This window comes from Meriones unguiculatus, chromosome 14 (genome assembly GCF_030254825.1).
Source record: "Meriones unguiculatus strain TT.TT164.6M chromosome 14, Bangor_MerUng_6.1, whole genome shotgun sequence".
Taxonomy (NCBI): Eukaryota; Metazoa; Chordata; class Mammalia; order Rodentia; family Muridae; genus Meriones; species Meriones unguiculatus.
The window spans coordinates 67,108,520-67,121,762 of record NC_083361.1 but is presented as its reverse complement, the minus strand read 5'-3'; the positions used below and the strand labels follow the sequence as shown (position 1 = coordinate 67,121,762).

The following is a 13,243-nucleotide window of genomic DNA, read 5'->3' as shown; positions in this document are numbered from 1 at the left end:
AACTCTCAGATGAGGGCCCAGTGACCCTTCCTAGGCCCTCCCACTGGGAGGGACTACCAATATAGTCAACAAGCATAATTGTAGGCAGGCACAGCTGATCCATGAAGATAGAGGCTATTTTGTCTGAAAGGGTTCTGCACCTGCCCAACATTCTGGAAAATGCCTTCCCTACATCATCTGCTTGGCAGTACCCCCTCTAGGCCTCTCTGTGTAAGTGACCTCCTGTCCTCTTCTAAATTCATTCATTGATAAGGTGGTCCCCAGCCCTACTCTTTTCTATAGAACGTGCATGATAATGAATGCTCTGCATTCTATTTGCTCTCTTATGGTTTCCCACAGAGCTGGGCCTCAGATCCTAGAACCCTGCCTAAATTATGCTGAACTTTTGTCAAGTGTACAGTGTGTCCTGCTGGACTCAGGTACTGGTGATGAACAGCCCCGAAGGAGAAAGCCCTGATCCCAGCCTGTAAGGGGGTTTCCTGTTTCCAGCTTCACCTGACAACATCAAAGGGTAAGCCAAGCCCACAAGCCTTGATCAGGTGATGGCAGGAGTGAGTCACTCGGAGCAAACTTGTCAGCCTTCCAAGGACACATCCCATGGGCTGCTCACTCATAGCTATAGCTGACCAGAGGCTGCTGGATGGATCTCTAAACTCCACTGAGCCCCGATAATGCACTAAATGGACAACTCATGCTACGCCTCTGGTATGACTTAGTGTTTCCCAAGGGTCTTCATCTAAAGGCTCAGTTCAGTGTGGTTGAATCTTGAAGTGTGGACTGGCAGGAGTAATGTGAGAGTGAGTGATAAACAACCCCTCCATGAATGGATTACCACCGTCTCTTGGAAGTTCTGGCCCTTTGTGACCTGTATTTGGCACTGCCCAAGCCCTCTCCCACTCGTGGTCCTTTCCACATGTGCTTCCACTATTACATCATCCACCATAGGGTCCTCAGCAGAGCCCTGCAGACCAACACCACGCTTTCCAATTTCCATGGCTCTGATGTCTTTTGTTTTTTGAGAGTGTTTCTTTGTGTAGCTTTGGCTGTCCTGGACTTGCTTTACAGACCAGGCTGGCCTCCAACTCCAGATCACCTGCCTTTGCCTCCCTGAGTGCTGGGATTACAGACATGTGCCAATGCGCCTGGCTTTGTGATTTATGTCTTAATCAAGTACCACAGCATCAGGTGTTTCGTTATAGAATACAAAACAGACTGAGACAGTTAACAGCGGCAGAGGCAGCTCTCCTTAGAAGCAACCTGCCCTACATGCTCCACTGTCTCAAACTGAGGCTGAGGCAGGAAGAGCACAAGTTCCAAGTCATCCTAGGTCAAAAGGTGAGACACTTCCTCAGAGTAAAACAACTGACGTCCTTATGAACCGTTGATGGGAATGCAAAATGAGGCAGCTACTGTGGAAAACTGACAGTTGCCTGGCGTGGACAGTATGGTTACCTCTGCTGCTTGCACATTTCTACCGCAGACCACAATTCCCCAGCATCCTTTTACTTTCATCTTTGGTGATTTCCAGTTTTGGGTGTTTCCTTATCCATTTTTCCTTTGAGAAATTTTATATGGGCTTTGGTAGAAGATGTGAACAAACGCAATGTCAATCTCTCTAAACAAAATAATTCTTTGAAAAAGTCTCCACTACTGTGGAATCATACAGTACAATAACTCTGCCTACTCTTACACAAGAATCTCCCTTGTGTTTATTTGTACCAAGAATAGAGAAGTTAAAGATTAACTGAAAGATGGTTCCAGGAACTCTTAGGCACTTACACCTGGTGCCAAGGATGAATGAACACAGTTAGGAGAAACAATGGGCCTGGACCCAGAGCCTGAGGCCTTGGCAGGTGAGGGCAAAAGTTCAGTTGTTAAGTATAATGTGCTCAGGACTGATTTCCTGGATATGTGACTTGCAGGCTGAATGGCAAGATCTGGTAAGCCACAGGAAACGCAGATTCTATTAAGAAGTTAGAGCCCCCTCTATATACAGGAGCATACACTGAAGGAATTAGGATAGTGTAGCATAATGGAAAAAGAGGAAGAGATCAGGACCTTTATGAGAACAGGGCCATGCCATAAGACTGAGGCACAAAGGAAGGCAATTAGGAAACAGCTCACTGCTTATTGTGCCACACGATACAAACACTGCTGCCCCTTGAGGAACGACAACTGCTCTCACGGGCACCTCTTGACCACAAAGGCTGAGAGTGTGCTGACAGCACGCTGGAGGAAGCGTAACGGGGGACCTGGTGGGCTTGCTAAGCCTTAGAAAGTAATGGGGACTTAGATGCTTGCTGAACTTACCGCTTTTGCTTCAAAGTAAAATACTGTAATTAAGTTTACTACCTCTTATTTTGGACGTTGGAAACTAGAACTAACGTGGGTTAAAACAATCTGAAAAGATCATACATTTCTTGGAATCATTAAGTCTGCTTTCAACATTACCTGTGACTGTGCAAATATAAACTCTAAAAGGTGGAGCTATTTTTTCAATAAACACCCAGCTACCCTCAGATGGTGTTCATCTCCTCTCTAGACTCCACACCTCCTCTTTGGGACCTGAACCCCGCTGGAGCTTGACTCTGGAAGTTGCCCAAACAATTAAACACAAAATTATCACATGATCCAGCAATTCTGCTACTGGGAATCTATAAGCAGAATAACAGAAATATCTGCATGCCCCTGTTTATGGCTACTTTATTCACAATAGCCAAGAGGGGATGAGGATTACGCAAGGACAGGTGGACTAATGTTATATATGCACAAAGGGCTCTTATTCCTAAAGGGCAAAGCCTAACAGGAATGGCAATTCATGCTTATAATGCCAGCACTGACTGGGTGGGCTGGAGCAGGAGGATCACCTGAGTTCCGTAAGGCGTTACATGCAGCTGGGCTTTATCATGAGATTCTGTTTCAACAGCAAGCAAAAATCTCCCAAACTTTTTGATGTGAGAACTTAGCTTTGGGAAGAGAGCGAATGAAACAGTGTGTTGTACAGTAAGGAACCCACTCTAACAGGAAGTCAGAAACTGCTGTAGAGCTAACGTGCACCATGTCGAAAGATACCTCAAGACCAGCAGGCAAGCAAGGCCCAGTGCCTTAGGCCTCCTCAGTCGTCAAACACCCTTCAGCCCAGGTTGAGCGCTCAGAAAGGACCACGTCACCCACTTTTCCAGGTGAGCTTTTTATTCCTGCATAAATGGTCTGGCACCATGAGCAAGCTGATCTCTCACAGTCCTTGTCTCCTGGCTAACAGTTTTACCACCCTTCAACCCGCAAATGAAGCCATTGAACTACTGCCCAGCAGCAAGGCTGGCACTAACTGCTGCTTTTTAAGGAAATGAGAGCTTGACCCTGGCACCAAGCCAGAAGCGGTGGTGGTGATGATTCGGCCAGCTTCCTCTTCCCCTGGCAATCGTGACTAAGGCTTTCTGCGATGTGGACCTCAGCTGACAGTGGGAAGTCTGTCTCAGTAGTGTCTCTTTTGGACCCTGTCTGGGTCACTGTTGTCACTTTCCAAAATACAGTGGCAGGATGCTGATGTGAAGCCAGAAGCTGGCAGCAAGACCTACAGAGAACTCTTAACTCCTCTACAATGCCCTTGCCCTGGCCCCCACCCCGTCTGCTGGAAAAGCCAACCAAGTCCTGCTGAGCCACGGCTGCTCAGGAATCAGGCACAGACCAGAACAGAACCCATGCACTGTTCATCACTAGGGTGCACTCAAAGCACCTAAACACCCCATGAGGTAGGTTTCACTACTCTCCACACTTTCCAGGGTTAACAGGCTCAGAGGGGAAGCCGCAGGCTTGTCTTAATGTAATGCGGCAGTGATGATGTGTCCTGAGTCCTTTCCCTAAAGTTAGCCCTTCTCAACCTTCCTAATGCTGAGACCCCTTCATAGAGTTCCTCCTGCTGTGGTGAGCCCAACCAGAAAATTATTTTTGTTGCTACTTGTAACTGTAACTTTGCTGTTATGAACTGTAATGTTAAATTCCTGTGTTTTGTGATGGCCTTAGCTGACCCCTGTGAAAGGATCATTAGAAACCACAGAGGAGTCATGTCCCACAGGTTGGGAACCTCTGCCTTAGGACCCAGGACATCTAAGAAAGCAAGAGATGGGAAATGGGGAATAAGTGTCTTCTTTAAAGGCCGTAACTCTTTAAGTTACTCTGATACTGAAAATGTCTGTACGAGAGGTGGCCACAGCAACTGAACTTCACCTGCCAGAGTGCGAGAGGGAGTTCTAGGCATTGATTGCCACCCAACACTCTCGGGGAGGGAAGCTTCATCTCCCTCCCTGAGAGGAGCACAGCACAGTGACTCCAGAAGCTTTGGCTATGGTGGCCAGTGGCAGCCTTGGACAGTCCTATGGCACTTTCCCTGTATCTGCTGGACTGCAGGACAAGGTCTGCCCAATGTCATTAGCAAAACCACAGGAACGGAGGAAAATCACCCCCTAGGTTTAGGAGGCAATGCTGTGAACCAGCATTCGGACCCTGTCTACCAGGATATCTTTTACCCTGTCTGACAAGGGAGGACCATTCCTGGCTCCCTGCCTCCTGGCTCCCGCTCGCCTGCTCCTTCCTTTCACTCCTTTCCATCCTGGGCCTCTCTTGTTTTGCCATTGGTACTCTGGGCCAGGTCATCAGGCCAGTACTGGTCTTCCATGTATTGTTCCACATCAGTGCTGCTGTCAGGTCCCCTGTCCTCAGGATGGGCCTTGGCATTGATGGCCTCTTGCTGTTCCCACTGCACTTCTACCAGCTTGTAGAGCTCCATGGCTGCCATGGCATCTTCCACAGATGAGTGTCCCTGGTGACCAACCTGTGGACAAGAGCCAAAACATCACTACGTGGTAAAGAAATGTGCCTGACCACACCCCAGAGGTGAAGCCAGCCTCATGAGCCTCGTGAGAAGTCATGAGCACATATCCCTGAATGGAGGCTGATACAATTTAGATATGAAATATACCCCCAAAGGCCTGTATTGTGGACTTGTTCTCCAGCTGACAATACTGTTTGGAAAGGTACTAGAAACTCTGAGGTGAGACTTGGCCTAAGGAAATAGATTGCCAGGGAAAGGTGCTCAGGAATATTCTGTCTCTGTTCTTTTGTCTGCTTCATATTCACTATGGGGTGTGTAGCTCCCCATGAGCCCACCACTCTGATGTTCTGCCTAAGCACCTATATAATTATGAACCAAAACAAGCCTCCCTTTATGATGGGGCTAGAGAGAATGCACAGTGGTTAAGGGTACTGGCCTGCTGCTCTTCCCCAGGACCCAGGCTACACAGCAGCTCACAACTGTGTATGACTCCAGTCCCAAAGGATCTATTCTGCCCTGTTCTGGACCCCCAGAGCGTGTCGTGCATGTGACACAGACATACAAGCACACCAAACACATGTAAAAAAATTCCTGAAGTGGGGGGGGCACTCCTTTAATCCCAGCACTCAGAAGGCAGAGGCAGGCGGATCTCTGAGTATAAGGCCCCCGCCTGGTCTACAGAGTGACTTCCGGGACAGCCAGGGCTACACAGAGAAATCCTGTCTCGAAAAACAAAACAAAGCACAAACAACAACAACAAAACCAAAATTCCTGCTCCAGAAGTTAGAAGGTGGACACAAAAGACAGCAGAGGAGGAGTCACAGGCCCCTTGATCTGAGCCTCTAGAGCTTGTGAGTCAGAACACATCCTATGGGGATATAGGAGGAGACAGCCAGGAGTTAGGTAGGCAAAGACCTGCAGAGATGCGCCTAAAAGAATTTGACTGTCACTGGGAATTCACACAGAGAATGAGGTGGCCACACCAGTGCTGCCTGTGTGTGAGCAACAGTTCACAGTCCTATCCCCACCCAACTCAGCAGCAATGGAAGTCAGAGGGGCCTCCCTCTCTCCCAAGAGATTCCAAACCACAGACCTGGATCTTCTTGTGCAGCAGGTTCAGTGCCAGGTCCTTAAGAGAGACCCGAGCTCGGGTGAGGGAGTAGGGCTGGCTGAGCAGGTTTGGGACGTAAGTGGTATCCCGGGTCTGGCTCCGAGGGTGGACATACTTGAGGGCCTGGAAGTCATTGTGCAGTGCGTGTCCCACCACCACCTTGCCCTTCAGCAGCTTAAGGATCTGTGAGTGGAGAGAGGAGGCAGGAGACACACCTGAGGTCGCTTACCACCGGTGCATGGACCCCTCTGGAGGGAGCCAGCGGTGGGGAAGGGAGGAGAGAGTCTATGAGCCCCAGTCAACCATGATGCCCCCAGTTTGAATACAAATTCATCTCAGCACCTGCAAAAGGGATACTATCTATACCATTCCATGGCACAACTGTGAGGGTCAAAGGAAGGCATGGATGTAAGCCATGTTTTCAAGTTAAGAGCAGCTATGCACAGGCACAGACACTTCTTGGCTGAAGACCTGCTCAGCTCCCAGTGCCATTCAGGTCTCTGCTCCTCAGCCTTCTTGGGGGGCCTCCTATGACCCTCATCTACCTGGGAGCCTGGTCCTTCTTTCAAGCCATCCATACTAAGTATGAACTTGAATTTTACAAGCTTTACACATGTAGCTTGTGGTACGCTCTAGTTTCTCTCCTGCACAGTAGGCTCCATTTGAACAGTGATGTTCACCCAGAACAAAGCACTTACTGATTTGCTTGTTTGTTGGGCTGGTTCTTTTGAGACAAGGCTCACTCTGCAGTCCAGGCTAGAACTTACATCAATCCTTCTACCTCAGCCTCCCAACCAACTTATTATTTTCTGATCAATAAAGACCTGCTGAATGAAGCCAACAGAACTGTGCCCGGCGCTGGTTGACACCAGGTTAAGTAGAAGCCCTTGTGAGTTCTAAAGGGACAGTTCCTGCTCCTGTGTGCACTGACTCCTCCCTTCCTACCCTAGAAACCTGTTCTGCAGCCATATGGGCACATCTTGCTCCTCCCTGCCCAGCACCTCCCTCATGCTCAGGGAAAACAGGGCTAAAGGCCTGCTAACTCCTGATCATCAGCTACTGGCCTGCCACAGCCTACCTCTCCTAGCATGGGACCCAGTTTTTGTGGCATGAATAAGATACATGTAGACCTTTGACTGGGATCACCTCATACCCCTGCTGCAATCAAGTGGGGAAGAGATCAGACCTATCCCACACTAGCCCAAGTGAGTAGAAAGAAAGTGAGGCTGCTCCAAGACTCACCACCAACCACAAATATGGATGGGAGGGGTCAGCATTGAATGGCTCCCCACAGATTTACCTTCCTACTGCTTCTACTCATGATCAGGCTGTCTATTGCTGTGATGAACACCATGACAGAAGGGTTTATTTTCAGCTCCACATCACAGTCCATCACTGAGGGAATTAAGGAAATGAACTCAAACAGGGCTGGAAGCTAGAGGCAGGAGCTGATGCAGAGGCCATGGAGGAGTGCTGCTTACTGGCTTGCTCAGTCTGCTTTCTTATAGCACCCAAGACCACAGGCCCAGGGTTAGCGCTAGGCCCTCCCACATTAATCATCAATCAAGAAAATTCATCACAGGCCAATCTGGGGTGTGGGGGGGTATTTTCTCAATTTTAGTTTCTGCTTCTCAAATGACTTTAGCTTTACATCAAGCTGATAAAACTTGCCAACACACTAGATGAGGTTTATCCATTTCCTAAACCTTCCTGAATATCCCAGTAACCCAGAAACATTAAAAGCAGTTGTTCTAATGCTTGTTTTGAAAAAGCTAGTTTGTTCCACTATAACATGTGAATTTTACCTTTGTTTCTGCATGTTACATCTGAAGAAATACTACATGAGTGTAGAAAACTGCTGACAGCTGAACAGAACAGAAGCAAGAGCATACAACACTACACATCTCAAACATCTGCCAGCAGATTTTTGTCTGCCTGGGTGCTGAGCCACACCAGTCTAATAGTGTCAGACTCAGAGAAATGCCACCCTCACTGCATATAGGCCCCTTTGTGTGAAGGGCATCCTCCTGCCCTTGTTGCCATAAGCAGTCCCAGGCTCTTCTGAGTCACAGGCCTGACTGCTGGTGTCCCTTGCATTTCCTAACCGTAGGCCAAACTGTAATGCCATCTTTCATAAGTTCTCTGTTTCTGTGGCAGCACCATGTCTTCCGAGTGTTGTGTCCAAACACCATTTCCTTATAAAAGCCCCATGGCACAGAGCAGAGGTAGAGGGCCAGAAGGAGTCAGTGTACAGATGAGCAAGGGGACAGAGTCCTGAGGATGGGGACCACAACCCCTGATAAGAGCTTCCCCTTGTCAACACTAGGCATGGTTCTGTTGATTGTACCCAACAGGTAATTAATTAACCTTGTGGGGCAAGCTTGCTTAGCCATCATTTTTAGACAATCATGTCAGAGCCCTAGAAGTCTATGGGACAGTCTTCAGGGAATACCCTAGGGCAAGGATCCTCGTCCATTTATAAGGCTTTAACTGTTTCCTATGGTCAAATGACTTTGAGATCCCCACTACTAAGCATTTTCCCAAGCACTGAAAAACCAAAGAGATGAGCTAACACAACAGCCCTTGAATGTGACAAGACTGCAGGCAAATCTTATAGATTACAAAGGTTGTGTAAATTGTTATGCCCTTACCTTTCACACAGCCTTTCTACAAGCAGCCCACTGTGCAATCATTCAGAGTGGCAGCCCCCGGATTTATGTTAACCCATTCTCTGGAAAAGGAACTACATGTTTGGAGAAGTACAGTGGCTTCTCAAGGCCCCTCACTCCCCAGTGACAAAGTGGCCACCCAAACCACTCCCCAACCTGCATTTAGGCCAAATAAAACCCATGGTCCTCACCTCCTTCTGGGCCACCTGAAAAGGGATAGCCTTGTGCAGGTGCTGGCGGGTAATGCCACTCCAGCGGGTGCGGTAGTCCACAATGGGCATTTCAGGCCGGATGTACTTGTCATAGAGAACGTCACCGCTGTAACTCACCACGGAGCATCGGGCCAGCTCACTCACCCGCCCTAGGGGCCCTGTACCCACCATCTCACAGTCAATGGCCACACACTTGCTGGGCCCAGGCCCTGGGCCTTCTCTGGGAGCAGGCCTTTTGCTGCATGGGTCACCACTGCCAGACCTGGCCTTGGGACGATGTCTCTTGCTGCCTGACACCTCTGTGCCTACTGTTGTTTGTGATGAAGGGGCCAGAGGGCAGGATACTGGGACCATGCTCAACAGCTCCTGCTCCTGCAGCAAGGCCTTGCGGGCTAGGAACCGCTGGTGTTGCCGGCTTCTTCTTTTGTGTCTTCTCCGAACCACATCCATGGTATTCAGGCTGGTGAGGGATGGATACTGCGCATACTCGGGGGCTTCCCGGGGCACCATGCCAGCCAGCTCACAGCTAGGAGCAACAGCAGACCTGGATGCTATCTTCCAATGGGGCTGTGTACTGGAGAGAGAGCACATAGGAAGAAGGGCTGGGAGGAGAATGCCAGGCCACCCTGCCTCTCCATGCTATTTTAACTCTGCAGCTCAAGCACCTGACTGAAACTCAAACACCTTTACTAAGAATTACACTCGACCACCACGCCTTCCATACGTGTCTCCTGCACACCCCCGCTGCAGGGATTACATGGAATCAGTCCACCTCCCCACTGACACCACAAAGTCTCATCACCTCACTTAACAGAAAAGAAATGAGGCTGGGATGCTGAGTAACTTGGGATAAAGGCTGACAGGAAGCCAGAGACTCCATGCTCTGAACCTCATGCTCACTTCTCAAAGCTGTAGCTTTCAAGACTGTTAGAAGCATGGAGACAGGGTAGCAAAGGTTACAATTACAGATAGAGTCCAGCTGAACATCCCTCAACAAAGATCTCAAAATCTGAAACAGGCAGAGCAAGGTTTTCCCTAGGACTTTTACAAACTGCTGCATTCCTATGTCTGTCTGTCTATTTGTCTATCTCTCTCACACACTCATACACACACCTCGGATATAGTAAGGCTCAACAGCTCTCTGCCTCCTTTCTCCAGGGAGGCCGATTCTCTTCCCTACATCAGCCAGCCAGTTATGCTTCGGTCAGAGCTGCCTCTGTCTGGACTCAATGCCCTTCCCAAACTACACCCCTCCAGCTCCTTCAGACCCAGCTCTGTACCACCAAATGCTGTTCTGGAATCCATGCATCTCCCTAGTGTTACAAAGAGGTTCTCTGGGGTCCCCACTGTGCCAGATGCTGGGGCGGGTACAAAGATGGATCCTAAACAGAGAAATCTGGTTTGACCACAGACACAGAACTGCAGCAGACGGTGTGCTGAAAACCGGTTAGAAGTTCGAGGAGGAAAAGCAGACAAAGGGCCTGCAGAGGATTCCTAGAAGTCATTTCCGTGTAAAAAGGAACAGTAAACCTACAGGGATGAGGAGTGGGCAGTGGAAACACCAGGGACAAGGGCCTGACATGGGAAAAACCTGGTGCTGAGGCAGAGGGGCCACCAGCAACCTGAGGTCGCCAGCTATAAAGTATGAGATGGATTACAGCTGGGGAGACTGCTTCTTCCTACTACCACCAACTTTAGTGGTCCTTCCACAACCACAAGCCACCCTTACCTCAGCCTGGTGTCTGCTGGCCAAGCGAGGAAAACCCAAGGACCCAGGTGGGCTAGTAAAATGTGGATCGGTAGCACTGACCCTGAACATTAATTGTCCATCAGAGGAGCAAAGAAATTCACCATGCTTATTGTAACACATCAGAATTTTCACTCCTCGGTCAACAGGCAGTTTTCCCCAGATCTCCCTCAAATCAGCAAGCCACAGACAGAGCCTGCTGTGTCTGTTGTCCCTCTCTCGTGGTAGACTCTCGCTTCGGAAGCCCAAGCTGGGCCTCCAGTGGCAGGCCTGGAGGATACTACAAAGATGAGGTTAGACTAGGAGCCTGGGCATAAATATCACAAGGGTAAGTAGCAGAGCAGAGGGGAGTAAAGAGGTAGAGTCCTGTGTTTGCTGATGCCAGCATCTGCATGAGGAGTAATGGCTCAGCGACCCACTCTGACTCACCCACTATCAACTTGCTCATCTGGTCTCCAAAGAGTACCGCCTCTTTTAAAAAGTGGTTGTCAGAACTTCCTCATATCTACAAACCGCATCTCAAAACTAACAAATTCGGAATCTCAGCAATTGGGGGAAAAACCTGGCCTAGAAGATCTTTTCTGGCCTTGCTTGATCATGGACTTTGGGGGTTGGGAAAGGGCAGGACGGACTTTGCTGTCCCTGCTGGCCAGGTCTGAAAGAAGCTAAAATTAGATTCCCTCGAGAAAAGGTCTCTGTGGCCTCGTATTTGAAGAGATGAAAGCAGTCATTTCCCACAGTCCCCGGCCCCGTGGACACGTCAGCACCAACAATTACCAAGGGGACCCACTTCCACAGATTGCAGCCCTGAACGGAGCTCAATTTGGCTGGAGAGAAGCATTCAGAACAAAGCCCTTTCAGCAAGGCCAAGTGCAAATTGTTATCGTCTTAACTCTGGTCAGTATGGCAGGCACTCGGCCTTCCGGTGAAGGTCCCCAGCCCAAGAGGGCTCCAGACGGGAGGGCCCCCAAGAAACTGCAAAGCCAGTGGCCTAAAGGACACGTGCTGCTGGCAGACCAGGTCTCCGTTAGTTCTAGCAAGAAATAGCCAGATGTCATCAGGAAGTCACTGTCCCTTAACCATCCACCGCAGGCTTTGAACAGGTAGACGGCAGAGTCTGGAGACAGGACCCGAAACCACACCTTCAAGTCGGATCGTGACAATCATCCTAGCTGGAGCGATAGGGACCCAGATGCTACACAAAAGCTTACCAGACCGAGGAAAACCACAAAAAGCACGAGGAGAGCCCGGCGGCCCTCACCGGCGGCAGCGGCGTCTGGCTGACGCTCATCCTCGGCGCCGCCACCTCAGGCCCACCGGCCCCGAGCCGGACCGGGACCGCGCGAGGCCGCGCCCCGGCCTGGCTGCACACCCTCCCTGCCCCGACTGGCGACCGGACCCGGCGGCCTGGGACTAACGGGGCCGTCCCCAGCTTACCTGAAGACCCGGCCGAGCTTTCCCGGCCTACACGTGGGTTCCCCGCCGGCCGTGGCGGCAGCTTGCCCGGACTAGCCCGGCTGCGGCTGTCTATTGGTTCGCTGTGGCTGAGCGCCCGCCCAAGGCCTCTTCTGATTGGTTGGTTCTGCTCCGCCCCAGAAGGGGCGGGGCTACAGCGGGAGGGCGCGGCCTGGGCCGGGAGAGGGCGGTGTTTAGGAGGTTAGAAACTGAATGAAATGTGCTCTTCCGCTGGGATTGCCAAAGCCGGCGTCCGGTCTCTGATCTCACCCCCGGTGAACTTCAACCTTCGAAGCACGGTGCACACCAGCATCTGCCAAGGGAGGATTGCAGCCCCTGCCGCCTGAGGGTTCGGAGAACCTGGCTAAATAATAGTATACTATAAACTTGAAAGAATCAGGTTTGCCTCTTCTGCACTGAGTTCTCAACATTGATTTTATTTTATTTATTTATTTATTTGAGACAAGGATCTCATAGAGCCCAGACTGTCCTCTCACTTTCTCTTTCTTTTTTTTTTTTCTTGTCTTGTAATGTGCTCGCATTTTCTGTATAGCTGAGAATAAATTTGAACTTCTGATCCTCTTGCCTCCAACATCCCCGTGCTGGAATGACGTTTTGCCACTACATCCAGTTTAAGTATTCTTTTGTGATACTTCACTCAAATACTCCTTTCCCTATGAAAAGTTTAAAAATTAGGGTGGGAAAGTTGACTGGGGAGATAAAAGGTGCTTGCTCTGTAAGCCTAACCACCTGAGTTTGATCCCTGAACCTCCTTACAAAGCTAGCAGCGGCCAGGGGGTGTGGTGGTGGCACACACCTTTAATCCTAGCACCCGGGAGGTAGGTAAAGGCAGGCAGATCCCTGAGTTCAAGGCCAGCCAGGTTTACAGAGCCAAGATAGCCAAGGGTACACAGAGAGGGGTTGGGGGTGGGGGAAGTAAGGAAAAAAGAAAGCCAGATACAGTGGTGCATATCTGTAATCCCAGTACTCCTACAGCGAGACGGTAGATGGAGACAGAAAAACTAACTGAAGCTCTCTGGACAGCTAGCATTGGAGGGTAGAGGCAGAAACCAGATACTCCAGTCAACAAGAAACTCCCTCAACTTGTCTTCTGGTCTGCACGGGTGTGCTTGCTCCCTCACCCAAAATAGGTTTTTAAAGGTAAATTTAAAAAAGGAAAGCTAGAGGAGCTCATAGACCCCAGAGGCAAACCTACTA

At 49.9% G+C, this 13,243-nt stretch overlaps 1 protein-coding gene across 2 annotated transcripts; it reads right to left on the bottom strand.

Moving 5' to 3' along the window:
- Positions 1-3,174: 3,174 nt before the first annotated feature.
- Positions 3,175-12,110, bottom strand: Aen (apoptosis enhancing nuclease). Of its 2 annotated transcripts, none has more exons than XM_021643746.2 (4): positions 12,008-12,110; positions 8,803-9,397; positions 5,925-6,125; positions 3,175-4,831 (listed from the first exon to the last, which is right to left on the bottom strand). In XM_021643746.2, the coding sequence occupies exons 2-4, from the start codon at positions 9,331-9,333 to the stop codon at positions 4,595-4,597; spliced, it is 969 nt and encodes a 322-aa protein (XP_021499421.1). In that variant the 5' UTR covers positions 9,334-9,397; positions 12,008-12,110; the 3' UTR covers positions 3,175-4,594. The 2 variants fall into 2 exon arrangements, with proteins under 2 accessions (XP_021499421.1, XP_021499420.1); XM_021643745.2 differs by lacking the exon at positions 12,008-12,110 and adding an exon at positions 11,782-11,975.
- Between the last annotated feature and the right edge of the window lie 1,133 nt (positions 12,111-13,243).